Raw genomic sequence first — 21,750 nt, 5'->3', positions numbered from 1 at the left:
TCAACCAACTAAGAATTGTCTTACAAAACACTAAAGGTTGTTGTTTCAAGGACTCCATCAAGACTTGAAGTATCTGAGCTTGTTTCCAGGAGCCTGTCGTGGTCCCATGTTTTAGAACGCATCCTGGGGAAACGGAGATTATCAGTGAAATTCCAGCAGGAAAACTGAAAGGAGAACTTTTCACATGAAACTTACTGTGCATATATACACATACGCACATATATAGAACACAAAGAGGGGGTGAGGTAAGCTTAGGCTAAACTGTATTGGGTGTAAGGGAGTTCATCCTCAAAATAAGATAGAAATGGTTGCCAAACTGTAGAATATCTGCGGGTATTGCCCCGGGCAGTGATTTCATTTGTTCAAGTTTGAGATGGGATTTCACCTCCTCCATCCAACCATTATGAGAGGAGTGCGTAGCCTTCCTCCAGCTCGGGGGTCTAGTTTCTCTCCCAAGTCAAGTCCTGAAATAGGTCGAGTCCAAATCAAGTCACCATATTTCCATGTACAGTTTGAACAGATATTTAGTCAATTTTTTTGATGATATCTATTTAATAACCATATTATTGTCACGATCCATTGTTTTTAACAATACGAGTGTTTTTAGCTTTGAACTGCTCCATTTCTGAACTCCAACTTTAAATAGTTGTTCAGGAGAATTTCCTCGTAAAAAACCTCGGAGACAAAATCAGACTGAGAGCGATTATAAAAGTTGAAGACAATTTTATTACATTATTCTATGAACTTTGAAGTCAGACAGGGCCTTCTTAAAGGCTGAATTGTGACGAGAAAGATCTTCCCGTTTCCTGAATTGAAGGTCACCAAAAGCAGCGCGGAGGTTCCAAAACTGCTGACACAGGTCCTCCCTGCAAAATCACACATCGTTCATTATGAGACAAACAAGATTTCCCAAACAAATTCCCGTCTGGATCAGAGTAAAGAGGTTTTGCACGTCTAAATAAATCTGCGATCTGATGAGACTCAGGCACTTTGCACTTTGCAAAGCGAAATGGTCGAGTCCCTGGAGAAGATCCAGAAAGCCGGGTAGACGGGTTCGGTGAAAGGAAACACAAAGGTGTGGAAGGGATACGCCCTGTCGGCCACCCTGAAGAGTGTGGCCGTGCCCTCCTTGTAGTCCAGCAGCACCCCCACTCGCTTCGGTGTCACGCTGGCGATCAGAGTCTCGCTGCCGTTGTGCCAGGACGACGTCCTGTCGTTGAACCACTCCACGCACCAGGACCGGGCGTTCCGTCCCAGCCGGCTGCCGGGGCCTTTGCGGTCGATGCTGCCGTAAGCAAAACCGATGCCGACGAAGCTGGGGCTGCTGAGCTGCACCTCCCAGTAGTGGCGCCCTTGAGAGAAGCTTTCCGTGGCGAGCACCTGGGTGCAGACGTCGAAGCGCTGCGGGCAGTCGGGGTAGTCAGCCTGGCCCTCGGACATGGACGCCTTGGTGAACGCATTGCTCAGCGCCACACGCTTGTGAGCCGTGTTGGGATCAAAAGTCAGCGTGACGCCATCTGGAGGAGACCGAAGAAACGACGGCCAGTCAGACGACAAGCCAGAACCCCGCCGGGCAGACGGTGACCGAAAAGACACTCACGCTTCAGAAGCTCGCTTCTCTTCTCAGATGAACTGATATCTGAAGGACCGTCTGTAGGTTCTGCAACAAAAGAGAAAAATGACCCGCTGAAACTCGGGGGGGTGGGGGGGGGGGGGGGGGGGGGGTGCTCTATAATCTGGATGTTACAGGAGGAAGATGCTCTATAATGTGGATGTTATTGAGGAAGATGCTCTATAATGTGGATGTTACAGGAGGAAGATGCTCTATAATGTGGATGTTAGAAGAGGGAGATGCTCTAATCTTAATGTTAGTGAGGAAGTTGCTCTATAATCTGGATGTTAGAGGAGGAAGTTGCTCTATAATCTGAATGTTAGTGAGGAAGATGCTCTATAATGTGGATGTTAGAAGAGGAAGATGCTCTAATCTTAATGTTAGTGAGGAAGTTGCTCTATAATCTGGATGTTAGAGGAGGAAGTTGCTCTGTAATCTGAATGTTAGTGAGGAAGATGCTCTATAATCTGGATGTTAGAGGAGGCAGTTGCTCTGTAATCTGAATGTTAGTGAGGAAGATGCTCTATAATGTGGATGTTAGAAGAGGGAGATGCTCTAATCTTAATGTTAGAGGAGGAAGTTGCTCTATAATCTGGATGTTAGTGAGGAAGTTGCTCTATAATCTGGATGCTAGCTCTATTTTAAGAAACCAATTCATGATCTCCTAGAAAGAGAAGCTCACTTTCATTTTAGCATGCTAATGCTAACCACAACAACGTGATTCGATACATGTTAAACTGTTAAATCCATGGTGGCCGTCGGTGCACAGAAATATGAGGAGCGTAAAGAGAACTTAACAGATCTGGGGATTTGTTTTTATTGCGTTGACGCGTGTTCGTTTCACCGGGCGTATTTACTAAACTACATGTCATTTCTTTGTTGGGTACCCGGTTCACACTTCCTACTTTGAGTTTGGGTCCGCTGGTCCGGTTTGGGGACGAGCTTCGGGTGGAGCGGATTCCACTGCATCCCTGAAGGGTCAGAGTCAGAAACAATGCGGCTTACCGTCGACTACTACACTCCTGCTTCACGTGTGATGAACCATTTGCCGATAGCTCACCGTATTCCTGCGGAGCTACAGGACGCAGCATGAACCCTGCTGGTGGTCGCGGTCTTTCACCTGGAGACATTTTGCAGTGTTTTGAGTGTCGCCATGACAACGGAGCTCAGGAATAGTAATAACAATCCAACTTGGTCGTCCGTCTACTAGAATGTCCGTCTTCTCTCATTGTTGGTGTTTAGAGCAGATTGTTCTCTGCTGCACGTGTGTGTGTGTGGTTTCATTACAAAAATAAACAGCACCCACTAGTGGCCAAACATGAAAACATCGTTTTCAGTGTTTCCATGTAAACGTGAAACCAGGAACATCTCAAAACTTCTGGTGTGTGTGTGTGTGTGTGTGTGTGTGTGTGTGTGTGTGTGTGTGTGTGTGTGTGTGTGTGTGTGTGTGCTTACCAAACAGTTGTCCTTTAAAGTGTTGCCTCATGTACGCCACCTGGGGTGGAGGAAACAGAGGGTGGGGGTGAGGGTGGGGGTGAGGGTGGAGCTGTGGCTGGATGAGAGGACGACCTGGACTTTTAGACCTAGTCCGATTTCGCCGCGCCGTCTTTGCTGCTTCTGTAACGGATGAGGAGAAACGAGGAGTGACTGAACAGCTGGAGGAGTTTATTACATCATAAACAATCACGTGTCACCAGATAATTCAGGTCTGTATTTGACACACTTGACAGAAGGAAATGAAACTTACGGATCATAACATTCCAATTCATGTAATTATCGTACAAACCTGCAGTTTCACATAATTCAGTTTAGTTTGAACTCACCACATTTTGCCGTTGATCCGGTACTTTCAGTTTTAGGCGAACCAGAGGAATTCACTGCTTTTTCACCTGGAGGAGGTAAATTGATTGTTTTTTTTAATTCAATTATTCACTTACAGTGGTGTGAAGAAGTGTTGGCCCTCTTCCTGGTGTCTTACTTTTTTGCATGTTTTTCACACTTAAATGTTTCAGATCATCAAACTAATGTAAACAGTCAAAGATTATACAAGGAAACACAAAATGCAGTTTTTAAATGAAGGGTTCTACATGTCCCTGAGTGATAAAGTGTCTTCTTAAGGTCCTGCCACAGCATCTCCATAGGGTGGAGGTCAGGACTTTGACTTTCCACTCCAAAGTCTTCATGTAGTTTTTCCTTCAGCCATTCAGAGGTGGACCTGCTGGTGTGTTTTGGATCGTTGTTCTGCTGTAGAACCTAAGTTCTCTTCAGCTTGAGGTCACCAACAGACGGCCGGACGTTCTCCTCCAGGATATTTTGGTAGACGGCAGAATTCATGCTTCCATTTATCACAGCAAGTCTTCCAGGTCCTGAAGCAGCAACACCGCCCCAGACCATCACACCGCCACCACCACATTCTACTGGTGGGATCATGCTCTTATTCTGAAATGCGCCGTTACTTTAACTCCAGACGTACTGGGACACAGACCTTCCAAAAAGTTCAACCTGTGTCTCGTCAGTCCACAGAATATTTTCCCAAAAGTCTCGTTGATCATCAAGATGTTTTCTGCGGCGAGCCTCAATGTTCTATTTGCTCAGCAGTGGTTTGGCCTCGCAGAACCTTTTCCAGACTGATAGATTTCAATTCTTTTTGTCTCATTTGTTCCTGAATTTCTTTGGCTCTCAGCAGGATGTCTGTAGGTTCTGAGGATCTTGTGACCGACTTCACGTTGTCATGTCGGTCCTATTTAAGTGATTTCTAGACTGAGAACAGGTGAGCAGTGATCAGGCCCGGTGTGGCGACAGAAGTAGAACTCAGGTGTGATCAGCCACAGTTCTGCTTTAACAGGAGCTGGGAGGAAACACGTTCTCACTCAGGACCATGGAGTGTGGATTTGTTTCTTCCTCATTAATAAAACCCTTCATTTAAAAACTGCACTTTGTGTTTACTTGTGTAATGTTTAACTAATGTTTAAATTAGTTGGATGATCTGAAACATTAAGTGAGGAAAACATGCAAAAAAGTGTGAAATCAGGAAGGGAAACACTTTTTCACTCCACTGTATATTACATTTAACTTCTAGGTAGCTGTTTTACACGGTTAGTCACATTCACCCATTCACGCACCACACCATGTGCTCCAGTCGTCACCAATGACGCGAAGACACATGGACAAGAAAACATTGGGAATCGAACCGTCAACACTGGGATCAAGAGAACCTCCAGCAATCAGTGTCGCACAAATTCAAACCGAAAGCAAGCGTTTAAAAAAAAAAAAAGAAAAAACTTCGATTCATTACATAAACGAATCCCTGACGTGGAACTAAAGAAAAGAGGAAAGATCCGGTCAGACCAGTTTCAGCCTTGTGATATTAAGCAATGTTGCCTGTTAAAGCTGATCCCAGCTGACTGGGACGGCAGGTTACACCCTGAACACGTCAGCAGGCACACGCACAGCTCCGCTGATGTGTAACAACAACGCAGCAATAACAGCTATAAAACCCTAAACCATCAACATCATTTGGAGTCACTCCATAAGTAACTCATGACTGTGATCGAGTGCAGAATCGCCATGCTCAGCACTGAAACGTAGATTTGCACACTCGTCAAAAGGAAAACAAGACACAGCTGGACGCAAGGCAACACACTAACTGTGCAGGAGAACATTCAAAGAAATTGGGGATACATTTTGTAAATGTAGGGCAAAGGGAAAAGTGATGGCACATTTATCCAGACTAAGATGTTTGGATTGATAAAACCTCTGCAGTAATCGGTGCATCAGAAACTCTGGAGGAATCCTTAAGAACTGTGCAGAACACATTTATGTGGCTAAGCAAAGGCTGTGGGGGCGAGTTGTAAGGGCCGACACTGAGGCGCCCCTGACTCATTTGGTAGAGCGCTTCGATCCTCCATCATGCACCGGCAATGAACCTCAAGTAGCTCCAGTAATGTGTGAGAGAACCATTAATGTGAGTGAGAGGCTGAATGTGACTGGAGCAACGTCATGCGGCATTCAACAGGAAGACATCAGACACTGAGGAAGCAAAGGCCCACAAAACCAAACAGAATGGGACAGACCTTGTTTACACAACAACTTTTTGAGTTTCCCATTTACACCGTAACGGCCGAATCACTGAAAACAATGTCGTTTTCATGTTGGTGCTGTTGTTTGTTTTAGTAATAAAACCACACACACACGCAGCAGGGGACAATGGGGGAAAAAAAAAAAAAGAAAAAGCGGCACAATCTGCTCTAAACATTAACAAAGGGAGGACACAGACATTCTAGAGGACAGACGACCAAGTTGGATTGTTATTATGGTGGCTGTCACAATAAAAGTACCAAGTCCCAGGAGACTATGGACTGGGAGTCATGACACTCTGGAGAAAAACATTGTTGTGATTGTCTCTACTGAGCATGTGCAGAACTACTAGTTACTACGGCCGTGGTGAGCAGGACCAGGATTAGAGTTTCCACCAGTAACATGGAGTCATAGTTGGAACCTTTTCAAAAAGTTCCTCCTTGGAAGCTGTTGTTGAAAAGTTGCGCTCCGTGACTCTATTCTCTGTTGTCATGTAAACAGTCACTCAGAACACAACAGAAGTTTTGTGTTTTCACTAGAAGTCGTTGCCGTGTGAACGGGCCCCTCGATGTGATCGGTTGCTTTGAAGCTTTGTGTTTAAGGTTCGGGATTAAATCCGACATGACGAAGAGTTTACCTGACTTCAGTAACGGGGATCTGGCCTCGACAGGCTGTTTCAGGATCTCCGCCAGGTTCTCCTTCAGGGCAGAAACAAACGTCTGGGTGGCCTTCACCTTCACCGAGTCCAGGGTGATCTGAGGCACGTGGGGTTCAAACTTGGCCACTTTGGGCAACTCAAACGAAGCCTGTGAAGAGCAGAGGGGCTTTAATCTTCCCCAGTGTGTCTTTCTCCTTAACCTCAAACCTCCCGAGACAAAGTTTGGCCCACCTGTAGAAACGCCATGTCCTGGGACTGAGCCAGCAGACTGTTGATCGTCTCTCGGCCTTTCGCCAGCTTCTCACTGTTTTTTGAGAAGGTCGTCACGGTATCCCGAAGTTTCTTCTCACCAGTCTCCAGCTCGCGGTCCACCTCCCGCTGGGCCTCGCGCTCATCTTGAGCCAACATGTCCTGAATCTGCCGATACACGGCGGCGAGAGCTTTCTTTTTGTCGTTTGCAGCTTCCTGAAGATCAACAGCGAGTAAAAACACGTGAAAGCCGCTTCAGAAACATTTTTCTTTCACATGTGAAGAGTGAAAAGTGTGAAAGTCACCTTCAGCTGGCTCTGCGTGCCGTTCAGTTGATTCATCACGGTGTTGGTCTTCAGAATCTTGTCGTTCAGTGAACTCAACTTGTCCCTGAAATCAGACTGCAAAGGCAAATCCAGACCAGAGAGCAGAAAGTGAGACGGGACGGACACAAGCAGACTAAAGTGTTTCCGTCCATCCGGAGCACAGCTGGCTGTGTGTTTAACCAATACAAGAAAACCTCTTTGCTCAACAGTATATTGTTGAATGTCACTGAAGCCATCAGCCCAGTCAGGGTCAACGTGTCTCTGGCAGAAGAAAAACCAGAAGCTGGGCTGAAATGTTTGGGCCGTGTGCCGAGGAGACACAGTGAATATATTGGACAGAACGGAGCAGAAGAGGAAGATTCATGGAGATGATCAGCTGTGGCTGAATAGAGCAGCCAAAAGTTCAACTTTACTTGACATCATGGGAACGCTCTTTAAATTCTTCAAATACATTGTGACGGAGGGAACAGTGGGACAATTTATTTGTAACATTAGGATTTACTCTTTTAAATCTATCCTCAAACCAGGCATGCTCGGTACTGTGGAATATATTGAGGACGAAGCATTACCCACCTCCTTCAGGCTCCTCTGCTCCTCATGGGAGGTGAGGGAGCATCCTTTGTGCTCCTGCTGGAGGCAGAGGCTGCAGATGCTCCGGTGGTGCTGGCTGCAGAACAGCTCCATCAGCTTGTGGTGGTCCGGGCAGATGCGCTCCAGCAGGTCCGCCACGGGCCGGCTCAGCTGGTGGAGGCGGAACACCGGGTTGTCCCGGTGAGGCCGCAGGTGCTCCTCACAGAAGGAGGCCATGCAGGTGAGGCAGGTCTGCGACGCCTCCGCCTCCATGCACGTGTCGCAGCGGATGGTCTCCACCTCTTTCTGGGGTTTCACCTCCGCTTCAGGCATGACAGGTTCGATCCGGCCGCTCCTGGCGATGAAGGTCTCCACCACGTTGCTGAGGACCGTGTTCTTCTTCAGCTCCGGCCGGGTGGCGAACATGGTGCGGCACTGAGGGCAGCTGTAGGAGTCCTTCCAGGTGGACAGCAGGCAGTCCTGGCAGAAGTTATGTCCACAGGGGATCGTGACGGGACAGTGGAAGGGGCTGAGACAGATGCTGCAGGTCAGCTCGTCCTCCAGACTCATCAGAGACATCTCAGGTGCTTCCGCGTTCACAGAGGCCATGACGATCCACTGGGTGTGAGTGAGGCTGCGACATGGAAGCAAATCGAAACACGTTGATTCTCTTTACGGTGCAAACAGTCACACTGATATTAAATCAATAATGTTAAAAGAATAGAAAATGATCCGCCATGATCAAAGTGTGAGTTCACCAGTAAACTGAACGTGAGAATGATACCAAGGGAATGCCTCAAACTAGGAAGTTCCCAGTCAGGTAGGAAGTTTGGAGAAACATCAAGACTCAAACGAAAACATCATCTGTGATGTGCATAAGAAAAAGACTGCACTGCGGCTGAAGTGAGGCAGAAAACAAAGAACTGAACGCTGCCACAGAGCAGAACATTCTCAAATCTTACATGATACAACAGTAGAAATAAAACCCCAGATATCCTATGATTATTATGATTATCCACTCTACAGAGAAGTACTCTATTTGTGTCTAAATCGATTGACTCTCTATTCTTTACTGTGTATTATTTCTGTTGAGCTAGGCTCTCATTTTCTTATGATTTGCTATATGCTACATGTGTTTTATTTTAGTTTTTGTTTACAAGTTGTCAATGGCAACGCTGATCGATCACGTGACTAATGCTGATCTAATTGCTGACGTGCAACACATGCGTAAATAAATATGGTGCGTGCCCGGTGGGGGTGATCACAAAAGAGGAAATACGTGTCTGTGCTGTGTCTTATGCCACGCTGAGACAATTTCACCAGTTCCTTTACACTTGAATGAATAGAATAGAAATACTTTATTAATCCCAGAGGGATATTCTTTGTAGCATTGCCCCACACAGGAAAACAAACACAGAAAATAAATAAAGTTCAAATATCAATAAAAATAAAACTGATAAACTGTGAGTTGCTTTAGGTACAAACTTCTCTGGGATGAAATATTTTCTCTGTGCAAACAGAAATCCAGAATAAATGAAAGTGCTCAGGTTTTCCCAGGAGAGCAGGACTCCGCGTCCTTCAGCAGAAATGAAACTGAACATATCTTCTTTTCCAGAAGCTGTTATCTGAAGATCACACCCATTTTAATGCTCCAAGAACCGGTGAACACACTGAAACGACTCCCTGAAACAAGCTGACAGAGTCTTTAAAAGGATTAAAAAGAAATATATCTATATCTATCAGCTTCAGTCTATGAACGCAGAGTTCGGATCCTACCTTCTTCCAGGGAAGTGCGTGTCCGACTGTCAGCTGAACTCTGCGGGAGGGGCCTCGCTGGAGGGGGAGGGGCGTTCCCTATAGGGGGTGTGGCCTCATGATTTTAAGATTTGATTAGTTTTTAAATGTTTTTCAATTTAGCATTTAATTAGTTGAATATTTTACTAACATGTTTGTTTGTTTTCTAATGTAGTCAATGTTATAGCTTAATCCTTTATTTCATTTATGAATTCATTTTATAAGCTCTTATTTCTCAATTTCTATTGATCAATTACTCTTACTTTTTATTTTCTTATCTTTAATTTTCATTTATTGATTCACTCAATTGGCTCCTATTTACCAGTGTCTCCTCTTTGGGGCGCTCCACATCGGGAGTTGAGTCTGGTCTGCCTGTAGGGGGCGTCGTCCTGGGACGGTTCTGGCCACGGCGGTGGAGCTCAGCACTGTGGTTCACTGACCGTGGTGTGGGCTCCTGACCCGGTGGGTCGGAGCGGTCCGCTGTGGCTCCCAGGGTGGTGTTTTCTCTCCTGGATCATCAGTGTCCGGCCATTCTTACATCAGTTCATACAGTTTGTTACGGGCAGTTGGTGTTGTGGCTGTGGGTGTGTGTGTGTGTGTGTGTGTGTGTGTGTGTGTGTGTGTGTGTGTGTGCGTGTGTGTGTGTGTGTGAGTTCATGCATGTGTTTCTAGCTTTATTTAATTCTATTTTTTTTTTCTATTTTATATGAAGCGCTTTGTGTTGCAATTGTCTGCGTATGAAAAATGCTCCATAAATAAAGTTTGATTTGAATAACTAAATCAAGGTCGATTATTTCCATATAAATTGTGTAAAACCAAGAAGCTTTTGTTTTTTTTCCTGTGTGAGAGCGCCACCTGGTGTCTGTGTGGATGATCACAGTTTGTGTCTATGGGAATCTAACATTTGTTTAGTTTTTAAATGAAGCACTTCGTATGTGAAGGATGGAATACTACTATAAAGATAACAATGACAATCTGCTAAGTCCTGGAGGACAATTTAATTTATTGAGTATTAATATCCGTGTATAAAGCTCAAATCGTCTGCTTTCTGTGAGGTTTTGAATGTTATGCGACGTCTAAGAGTCATAGTGATGAAAAATCCTTTTTGCAGAGTATCGGGGGATACTCTTATTCGCAGGTTGCAATAGTATAAAAATGAAAATCTTTTATTTACATGGCACATTCTGGAAAGTTCAGGGAGCCACAACGAGGCTCTGGAGATGCAGGTTGAAAACCCCTGGTATAGTTCTTGTTTAGCAATGTAGTATTTAATTGATAAAGTCTCACAATAAAGGATTTCATATATATACTCTCAATTACGGCATACTTTTTAAGAAAGAACTCTAATTTGCAGAGATTAGTGAGTTTGATCTGAGCTAACAAGATGCTAATGGTGACAAATGGTGCAACATTTTCTAAACTCCTCTTTAAAGTGCAACGAATCAGGAGAAAAGCTTTTATTGGCAACGAGGGGTTAAATACATGCAAACACTAAATACAGTCAGAAAACGATTCATAATGTAAAGATTTCAACTTCAAACTTTGATCAGAATTTATTAACTGAACTGTCTAAAACATCTGCGAAAGAAAAAGAAAATTCTGCATTACTCCCCCCCCCCCCCCCAACACAAACTTCAGACACAAAGAAAAGAAGCCGTGACGACAGCAGGTCTGATGTACACAACATATTAACAGCGAAGTACGATTAGATGAAACTAAACACAGAATCTGATCTATTCAAAAATCGCTGACATTTAGTTTAAACTCAGATTGAAAGTTGAAGGCTTCCTGGTTCAGGTGCAGATTTCCAGGAATGAAACTCCACACCCGAAGCCCGGGCGGAGGAACTCTGACAAAGATCCCCGAAGAAGCTTCAGCTCATCACTCTGATCCGCGTCGAGCTTCCGACAGGAAATCAGTTTGGTATGAAAACTGATTCGCTTAACGGCAACCCGTTAACACACAAGTCCAAACGTGAGGCTGGTGTGAAATTACAAGCCTCCGATGACGCGTGTCAGCAGACTGAAGCCAAGTCGCTGAGAATGACGCCAACACTTCGCCGCGTGGGAGCCAATGAGGCTGGTGTCAAACTACAAACACTCAGTGCTGCTCGTTGGCAGCCTCAGCTCAGTTTGAACACCTTCAATCGAACTATATTGTGAAAACTTTCCGACATGAGTCGGGTTTGAGAACACAACATTCAGGAGGCTCAGCGGCATCGTGGTTCCCCCCCCTAAAGCATCGCTATTGCAGAGTTCAATAGCCTGAAATAGCCTGTTTCACATGCGTACCGTCAGTAGATGACAAGCTGTGCTGCACTTTGGAGGAAACAACATGAAAACTGTCACAACAAATCCTTTTCAAACATGCAGAGTTAAACCACAGCAATGCCACGCCTCAGTTTGAGGTGAACTTTGTGTCACAAATAATTCACCCCCTGTGGAACTGGAGGCTGAACCAACCCAAATCTCAACCTGGGTTGTTTTTTTTATGTTGAGCATAGATAAAACCTTATATTTGTTTTCTATGCAGGACACCACATGAGCAGGATCCCTGGATAAAACCAAGCCAGGATGAACTGCTGCGTGTCTCCGCCTCTCCTCAGTACTTCCAGACTTCCCTGCATCAAGTCATAAAACACAAAACGGTTAAAGAGACATCAGCACGATAAAAACAGCGTGTATGACTCCTGTTGATACCCGCTGAACCCCTTCAGAGGCCTGTACCACGACACCGGATTTTCTCTTATGGAGATAACTCCAAGGATTAACCCTTGGTTTTCTGTACTACGACACTCGGTTCACTTCTCGCCGGGATAAATCACCGTGGTAACTCACTGTGAACGTCTGACCTGCGCCGGAGCAGGATATCTCCGGATAAGATCACAGCGAGCGCAAAAGCTCCGTCTCCTGACCAATCACATCTCTTGGAAAATGACCTGCTCATTCTTAAATGATGGCGATTAGAGAGTGGGTTCAGCGCTGAGCTGAGAAAGAGTATTTACAACAATCTTTGGCATAATAAAATAAATCCTGGTCACTGAGGCTTTGAAGGATGTTTTTGTCTTTGACTTGTTCCAAGTCTGCTTCGCTCCACGAGGGTTGATCTGGGAAAATGAGCTTAATAATAATAATAATAATAATGGTCACGCTGACAGAACTGCAGAAACAGGAATTTATGGAACGCAGAACTTCTCTTGCCGTCGCAGCGATGAATTAATATTTCAACACAAAACACAGTCACACGGAGGAAACTCAGTCTTAAAACAACTGGATGGAAAATCTAAACTAGAAGAAGAGCAGTGAGGAAGTTCAGCCCGACATGTTTCTGCTGTAATAAAGTGAAACTGAGGGATCACAGAGCCGTCCGTTTATATTGTCCAATGAATTAATCTGGCATAATCTCATGACGCATTAACAAGTCGGGAATTTTCTGACCTTGGCTGCGGCAACCGTGTCGCTTTTTCGCCTGGTGGATGTGTTTTAATTCTCCATATCGTCAGAGAATAACTGCTCCTCTACGGTAAAGTCCGCTGCTCTGGAGGGATTCTCAACGTGTATGATTGGTCAGACGCTGCAAACTGTGAACGATGGTGATCCTGAAGGGAAGAAAACTGGGTGGAACAAGCAACTTCATAACCCGCTTCATAGTAATGGTGATCAGGATCACACATGTCTGGAGATAAGTGAACCCAGGCAACAAGAGAGATCCTGGATATGTTGACCACGGTTCGTAGTACAGGCCTCTGGAGTCTGAACGCCACACACAGGATATCTGAATCACATGGTCATGGCCTGAGTGGCTGCAGAGCGACACGGCGTGGCGTGCAGACTGCATGTTCTCCCTGTGCAGGAGTTCCCTCAGCGCACCGCCTTCGATCCCACAACAGAACACCAACAGCTTTTGGTGTGAGTCTGCATTTCTGTTTGTCTTTATTAAAGGTCAACCAAAGAGCTTCACCTCAATAAAATATTCCAATAATCCAGACTTTTGCCATCCAGGAACAGGAACACACACACACAGATTAGAGCACACTTCCTCACAAAACACTTCCTGCAGGTGATATGTTCACCTGTTGATATGTTCAGCTCTTTGTTAGGAAGCACTCCGACACACACGGATCAACATAATTTAACCTGCTAATCTCACATGACGAGAACAAACCAAACCGTGTGTTTTTTGATCAGGTGACCGACACACAAGAGCGTCAGGGTCAGCCAGCGTGCAGCTCACAGCCTGAAAACACACGTCTGTTTTCAGCACAACAAAAAACACAAACCGCCAACAACAGCTCAGGACATCGTCTAGAACCAGCCGCCAGCGTCCCTACGAGTCGTCGACATCCTCATTCTGCGCCTTCACAGGAAAAGTACTTTACGACGTATATAAAGTACCAAAGAGGAGAAACATCCCATCAACTCTGGCTTGGCTTTGTTTAACCCTTTAAAACCAGAGCCGTTTTTACTAAACTCCACCAATAATCACTTTACAGTTTTCTTCTTCTACTGCAATCTATTCACGGATATCTGCATTTGTGTCGTTTAAACGTAGTTTCATCAAATTCAGATGTTTAATTCATCTCATTTTTGAAATGTGGTTACCAACTTTCACCACTGGGATAAATATGTCGATTTTACGTCTTTAGGTTGGGGTTTACATTTCAGTGTCTGTTATTTCTTCTGGGATCAATAAAGTTTGGACTGAATGATAACATAATCTTAGACGATGAGCAGAGATGAGATTTAGGGGCAAAGCGGAGGAAATTCCTTTAATTTGACCAAGTCCTAAACTAATCGGTTTTCCCAGTGGTGAGCAGAAGAAAGTCACTTTAAACAGGTTTGAAGGAGAAATCCATCCTACCGTTTCACCGAGTCATCTTTAAATGCATATTGGTTATTCCTTTGAAAACAGAGCATTTAAAAAAAGACGTTTAGGCTCATTTTGTAGTTGTAATTATAAATTCCCAAAATAACCATTTTACTTAAAGTGTTAGCCTCCATTTATTTATTTACTTTCATTAGTATTTCTTCTCTAAACTGAAAGAAACCGTGCTGGTCTCACACTTTAAATACACATAATTCCTCTCATTGTGCTAACGGGGCTCAGTTACGGGGGTGGGGGGGTCAGAAACATGTTTTGGCATGGTTACGTTCGTCAACGGGGAGAAGAAGTTCTGTTTCTGTGTGTCTGCACCTCAGGCCTGCAGCTTGCACAGTGAAAGCGAGGAGCCGCTGGAGAAGATCCAGAACGCCGGGTGCACGGCCTCGGCGAAGGGGAACACGAAGGCGTGGAAGGGATACGCTCTGTCGGTGACGTTGTAGAAGGTGGCCGTGCCGTCCTCGCAGTCCAGCAGCACGCCCACGCGCCTCGGGCTGGGGTTGACCAGCACCGTCTCGCTGTTGTTGTGCCAGGCCGACAGCTTGACGTTGAACCACTCCACGCACCACGACTGGGCGTTGCGGCCCAGGCGGCTGGCCGGGCCTTTGCGGTCGATGCTGCCGTACGCCAAGCCGATGCCCACGAAGTTGTTGCCGCTCAGGCGGACCTCCCAGTAGTGGCGGCCCTGGGAGAAAGCCTTGGTGGCGAGCACCTGGGAGCAGACGGTGAAGCGCCGCGGGTTTTCGGGGTAGTTGGCGTGCTGCTCCGACACGCAGGCCTTGGCAAAGCCCTCGCTCAGCACGATGCGGTTGTGGGCCGTCTTCGAATCAAAAGTGAGCACGGTGCCATCTGCAGGACAGAGGATGAAAGTTTAAATCCAGAAATGAAACACATCGAGAGCGAGAAGACGTCGGCGACACTCACATTTCAGAAGCTTGCTTCGCTTCTCACCAGAACTGAAGCAAATGGGATGTTCCACTTTTTCTACAAGACAAGAAAACAAAGAGTCGTAGTGCTGAAGCTCAAAAAAAAAATAAAATTGCGATAGACCTTAAATGGTGCATTCTCATGTATTCTGGACTGCTGAATACTACATTGTGACATGTAGAGTTTGCTTCTTAACAGTAATACATTTCCTTTTCTCCTCGGCATGTTTGCTGATGCATCCAATGAACTTTCTTGCTTTGTTAAAAAGTTGTCTTTTTCTCTTTTAAGGTCATAGCTTCTTTTCATTTGTACGTGTCTCACTTCACCACATGTACTCGTTTATGCCCTCTGGAGTTGACACATTGCTTCTATCTCAACCCCTCAACTGAGCAACTGTAAACTTTGAAATAGTTTATATTCTCCTCTTTCTTTTAATTGAATATTAGATGCTTATTTGTGATCTGCAGGCCTCCTATAGCTCGGTCCAAAGACTTTAGTACATCAGAGTCGCACATAAATTGGTGATGGAGCATGAATGTCAACACTTATTCTTTGCTGCGAAAATGCTGATTTTGATACATTTTATTCTTCAACGAAAAGCATTAATGATGTACAGTTATCCAAACGTGTAATTTTGGAAATGAAAACTTAGATCGATCATAGCTCCATAGATTTAGTCCCACCTGTGAGGATTCTGCAGATATTAATCATCAGCATTTTGGAAAGAAAATTCATCCAAAATTCCTCTCCTCTGGCCCGGCATTTGAACGCATCAGAATGAGTCAGAGAATTATGAACCAATCAGAGGCCGCCTTTCAAAAAGGTATAGACCACATGGTATCCTTTGACCGATCACGTTGCTCGTTACTGAGCAAAATAAAAAAACTGAAGTCAGTTGCGAGTCGTTTACTTGAGCCGATAATTCGATGTATTCCGGCGAAAAACAAAATTTCATACATTTAGGCAAAATGAGACGGTGAGAAGTAGTGATGGACATTATACACAGAGGTTTTGAGCAACACCTCCACCATTTTCTCGACCGTATTTTACAAAGATTGACCGTCCAAATGACGGCTGGCTGCCTAAAACCATGCTTTCACTTCTGAGCCGTCCTGTCCATAGGCTTATCGACTGTCATGAAAAACACTTTAGCTTATCAAATGTTTAAAAGTGAGAACTCAAGCGCAGATACACAAGTGCTGAACAAACAGCTCATTATTTAGATAGTAAAGAAATTGCGCAGCAGTTTTTTTTTTTTGTTTTTTTTTAATGACTAATAAAATCGATACCGTTACTATTATCACCCAACCCTGACGAGCAGACAATGCCTATGATTTGAACCAAGTTTTTTTGGGGTTTTTTTTAACAGTATTTTTCACTGCAGTAAGCTAAAAGTACTGGAGAAGTCATCTTCATTTCCACGTCTGGAAAGTTTCCACAGACCGAGCTTTTGTTCCGTGTACCTGGTTTGTCTTGGGCTGCAGCACGATGACCTTTGAGTTTCTCTTTCCCACCAAACTCCATCAGGTTGTCCATGGAGCTCCTGCGGTTTCCCATCCCAGGCTCTCCGGTCGACTCCCAATTTTTGGATTGTTCTGGGGAGAAACGGCGCTTCACTAGACAGACAAACAGTGTAAAAGAACCTTTACCTCAATACAAATATCACAGTGACTATGTTCCCGGATAGCCACAGCCCCGTTTCAGGCCACCGTGGACAAAAAGCCGGGCCCGGAGGGGAGTTTCATTCAAGTCTGAGCAATCGACGACAGAACACCTTCTACAAGCTCTGCCACCGAAAAAGAAATCAAGAGGTATGTATGCACACAGCAAAAGTCTCAGGATACAACGACCGCCTTAACTTTTGGTGGCCCTTTGAGGCATAAACTTGCTTCAAAATGGCCCGGCGTCCACATTTCATCAGTAGAAAGCCTTGACCGAACGTGAGAAACGTGCCACGCCTTCCTCAGAATTCGCCAAAATCCCACGGCGCACCACGTTTGGGGCTGCCCGGGAACTTGGTGGAAACCTACCCTAATTGATCTACAGTGTTTTAGTGAGACTGAACAAAACCCCGAACCGAGGCTGGTTACCCTGACTGATCAGGTAGCATTAGCATCAAAGCTACGCGGTTCCACGCAGGCGGCAAAGCGAGGAATTCCTTCCTCTGTGGTTCCCATTTGGAGCATCATGGTAGATGGTGATGGTGTTACTCCCACCCTCTTGTTCCGAGCATGTGCAGAACAACCACCGTAATTTTCGGGCTATAAGCTCCTACTTTTTTTAAACGGGCTTTGAAGCCTGCAGCTTAAACAATGATGAAGCTAATTTATGGATTTTTACGAGTTAACGGGCTTCATGCCGCCAATACATGGGTGATGCGTTCAGGTGCATCACGCAACTCCGACTTCTTTTATTTCTTTTTAAATTTGATAAGTGCGGCTTCTATTCAGGTGCTAAAATTACAGCATCTACTACGGCCGTGGTGACCGGGAGCAGCGCTTCAGAAAAGTTGTTCAAAAAGTTTGGTTTTCAGTGGCTCCGAGCTCCGTTGTCGTATAACCGGACGCCCAAAATGCGACAAAAGTTTTGCGTTTTCACTTCGTTCATTTAATTGAATTTGATTTAAAACACGATACTTGAATGTTGTCGTGTAAACGGAGCCTGAGAAACAATAAAGCGTGATAATGCACTACTTCAAAACACGGTGATATCGTTTTTAACCACATATTTGATCTAGAAATGAAATATAAAACACCCATGTTTTCTTACTTGGAGGTTTCTTTTTCTGACCAGATGCGCCCTGAGAGGCTGGACTTTGGCTCTGGGCGGCTTTAGGCAACTTCGGCTGCCACTGAGGCTCTGAAAGACACAACGCTGAGGAAAAGGAGCGTCGATGACTGATCCAGTGACAACAGGACAAAACAAGGAAGGGCAAAGAAACAAAACCAAGCAGCAATGAAGAATTCTTCAACTTAAAAACAAGATAAACCTGACATCACTGAAATCAAAGTATTTATGGAGGAAACAAAGGCTAAATTAACACAATTGAATAATCAAATACACAAATAAACCTTTTGTGTCATGTTTTAAACCAGCGGTGTCCACCCTATGACCTGAGGGCCAGCTTAAAAGAAAACCCCTGTATATTTGGAGCTACGAGCTTTTATCCAGTAAAGAAAGAGTTCAAACGGCTCCCAGTGGACGAACATGAAGCCTCGCTCAGTCTCCACGTCTTTTCACCAACTCCACAGCGCCACTCATCCAGAAATCGGACGTCTTGGCTCACCTGGCTTCACGATGGGGAGTCTGGCCTCCAGCGGCCGTCTGAGCAGCTCTGTCAGATGTTCCTTCAGCGCAGGAGCAAAGTTCTGGGACAAAAGGACTTTCTTGGAGTCCAGGTTGATTCGGGGGGCGTACGGGTCAAACCCCGCAGCCTGAGGAATGGAATAGGAAGTCTGCAAAGAAAGGAAGAGAAAGAAACATGTAGAAGTCCGAACAGACGATGGCAGCGGACGTCAGAAGATAAAACCTGATATACAGGATTAATACACATCCATCCTGCTGGCGGTTGCGTTTTCACAAAGGTTGTTGCGTAAACGGAGCCTGAGACGAAGCACAATTTCAGACCAGCTTCAGGAAATAATGCAGCTTATACTGCAACATATATTCTGAATAGAGGTTCATCATTTTGACGTGTTCATGAAGGACAAAATATGCCAAAACAAATCTGTTTAAACAAGTAGAAGAAACGTTGCAAAATGTGAGAGCCATCAAAATAAAAACAAGAAAAACTTTACCAGCATGTTTTTATTGCTCGTGTGGATATTTGGATGTATTTAATGTGAAAGTTGCTTCAAAAATGAAAAGAAAATGTGGAAAAAAGGGAATTTAACAAAAACTGGTGTTATTGAGGGGAGAAAGTGTTGTTGTCTAGAAGCTGCACCGGTCCTCTAACAGATCATCGGGTGACCTTTGACCTGCACAGGCTCCTCACCTGGAGGAAGTCCAGCGTCTGGGACTGAGCCAGCAAGCCGCAGATTTCGTCTTTCGCTCCGTTTATGCAGTCGATGTTCTCCTGGAACTTCTTTGACAGAGATTTGATTTTGGTTACGCCGGTGTCCACCTCTCGGTCCACCACAATCAGAGCGTCGCGCTCCTCTCGGACCAACAGTTCCCGCATCTGCTGGTAGTCGGAGGACAGGATCTTCTTTCTGTTGGTCGCTGAATCCTGAGAAATTCACACCAGAGCATCAGGAGAGTTAATTCAGGCTCCCTCCTCATTCAGACCCATTGTTTGTTACCTGCAGTTTGCGCTGCATCTCCGTCATCTGTGACAGCACAGCTTCAGTCTTTGAAATCTTCCCATCCAGAAATATCAGCGTTTCTCTCAGATTGGTCTTAAACAAAACGAAAAACAGAACATTTTAGCAAATTCAACAAGAATCTCACATAAAAACTCATTTTTGTCTCCTTTCTCATCGCTCTGTATCACAACAGGTTCAAACAGCCTCGGGCCTCGTCCACTCGAGCTCAATCCATCTTTTTTTTCTCCCTGGCGATCTCAAACAAAATTCTGTCCACAAGTCACTATGAACACCTCAACACCAGGCCTTAAGGTATGTAGTACATATGCCAGGCCTTTAGGGGCGCTGTGACTAACCAAATACGCCAAGAATGCAGAAGATGACACAGAGAACATAGTTTCTATTGGTACTAGAGAAATCCCACATATCACCTTATTAAACTAACAAGTGTCAGTATCTTCCGCAGCGCCACCTGGAGCATGTAGTTCGCCATTGTTGTGGTTATTAGGTCACATCACAGACAGCGGGGGGGGGGGGGGGGGGGGGGGGGGGGGGGGGGGGTTATAGCAACATCATCTTCCGTAGATATGGATCTTTGAGCGTCCACACTTCAAAGCCGAGCCGGCCTTTCAGAACTTCCTCATTCTGGAACTCGATAAAAAAAACCAATAAAAAAAAAACCGACAACGTTTCCAGGCTCCTAAAACACCCCCCTGTGGGGATGATCGGCCGAAGGCCTTGCGTTTACGTGAAACGGCGTTCTTGTGTGGACAGGGCCTAGATCAGTTAGATGTACATTCCTTTCAACTGTGAAATAAAAAAACAGTGTAAACACAAAACTGCCAAACGCTGAATCTTTGGGCCCCGTTTACACGACAACATTCATAAGTAACTTTGAGTCTGTTTCCACGACAACGGTGTTTTGAGAATCTGAAAATGCAACTTTGTGAAAACGCTCCGATTCCGTGGAAAAACAGAACTTCTCTAAAATCGCTGCGACTGGTCCTGCACACCACGGCTGTTCTCTTTCTCTACCTTCCAACATGGCTTATGTCTCGCTCTGATAAAAGCCCCTAGAAATGACTGTGGTGCTTTATAAATAAAGGTTAATTGAATTCTCTGTGCACGTGTGTGTGGTCCATCCATCCATCTTCCATACTGGTCGGCCATGGCTTACTGTGCAGCCTGGACAGGTCACAGGACAAACACACATTTACAGTGTGGACAGTGGGACACACACACATGGGGAGAACAGGTAACCCCCACCCCCTACCTCCTTCAGGCTCCTCTGCTCCTCATGGGAGGTGAGGGAGCATCCTTTGTGCTCCTGCTGGAGGCAGAGGCTGCAGATGCTCCGGTGGTGCTGGCTGCAGAACAGCTCCATCAGCTTGTGGTGGTCCGGGCAGATGCGCTCCAGCAGGTCCGCCACGGGCCGGCTCAGCTGGTGGAGGCGGAACACCGGGTTGTCCCGGTGAGGCCGCAGGTGCTCCTCACAGAAGGAGGCCATGCAGGTGAGGCAGGTCTGCGACGCCTCCGCCTCCATGCACGTGTCGCAGCGGATGGTCTCCACCTCTTTCTGGGGTTTCACCTCCGCTTCAGGCGTGACAGGTTCGCTCCGGCCGCTCCTGGCGATGAAGGTCTCCACCACGTTGCTGAGGACCGTGTTCTTCTTCAGCTCCGGCCGGGTGGCGAACATGGTGCGGCACTGAGGGCAGCTGTAGGAGTCCTTCCAGGTGGACAGCAGGCAGTCCTGGCAGAAGTTATGTCCACAGGGGATCGTGACGGGACAGTGGAAGGGGCTGAGACAGATGCTGCAGGTCAGCTCGTCCTCCAGACTCATCAGAGACATCTCAGGTGCTTCCGCGTTCACAGAGGCCATGACGATCCACCCTGGAGCGCAGAAACGAAACTTAATGAAATCGAAAGCAAACACGTCGAGTAAAAACATGGGTGGGGGGGACGGGGAAGTCTTTTCAATCCACGGTTTACCTATATAGCCACACATTTTGTCATTAATTATCTAATCCGTCATTGAAAGAGACAAACTTGTTATAAATAAATAAACGTTTCGCGTCATGACGCGGAGATCAGCTACACCAACTGGTTTCGATTTCATCCAAACACTTTCGCGTTGACGCACAATAAAATGTACAAGAGTCGAAGACATTACCTGAAAAATCCTCTTTTAAAACCTGTTTTCGGTCGACTGAAGGAGATTTTTACGCTTCAATGCGGCTGCTGCGCAACCGGATATAAAGTCTGTCAAAGTCCGGTAGTGGCTCCGCCCAACACGCGCGCACGCGCACACGCACTGCTGCTCTGATGAGTTTCACCTCTGTGTGTGTTTCTCTTCAC

At 45.6% G+C, this 21,750-nt stretch overlaps 1 protein-coding gene across 1 annotated transcript; it reads right to left on the bottom strand.

Annotated features, from left to right (window-relative positions):
• Positions 1-836: 836 nt before the first annotated feature.
• On the bottom strand, positions 837-21,687 carry trim25 (tripartite motif containing 25). The gene is made up of 22 exons (XM_080463560.1): positions 21,566-21,687; positions 20,669-21,285; positions 19,393-19,488; positions 19,086-19,319; positions 18,378-18,546; positions 17,861-17,965; positions 16,555-16,707; positions 15,089-15,148; positions 14,487-15,013; positions 11,824-11,906; positions 9,609-9,795; positions 9,269-9,294; positions 7,496-8,126; positions 6,902-6,997; positions 6,579-6,812; positions 6,327-6,495; positions 3,436-3,501; positions 3,068-3,229; positions 2,673-2,732; positions 2,518-2,583; positions 1,601-1,660; positions 837-1,517 (listed from the first exon to the last, which is right to left on the bottom strand). The coding sequence occupies exons 2-22, from the start codon at positions 21,272-21,274 to the stop codon at positions 982-984; spliced, it is 4,326 nt and encodes a 1,441-aa protein (XP_080319686.1). The 5' UTR covers positions 21,275-21,285; positions 21,566-21,687; the 3' UTR covers positions 837-981.
• Between the last annotated feature and the right edge of the window lie 63 nt (positions 21,688-21,750).

This window comes from Lipophrys pholis (genome assembly GCF_963383615.2).
Source record: "Lipophrys pholis genome assembly, chromosome: 5".
Taxonomy (NCBI): Eukaryota; Metazoa; Chordata; class Actinopteri; order Blenniiformes; family Blenniidae; genus Lipophrys; species Lipophrys pholis.
The sequence above is the reverse complement of the archived record's forward strand: the minus strand, read 5'-3'. Positions and strand labels throughout refer to the sequence as shown.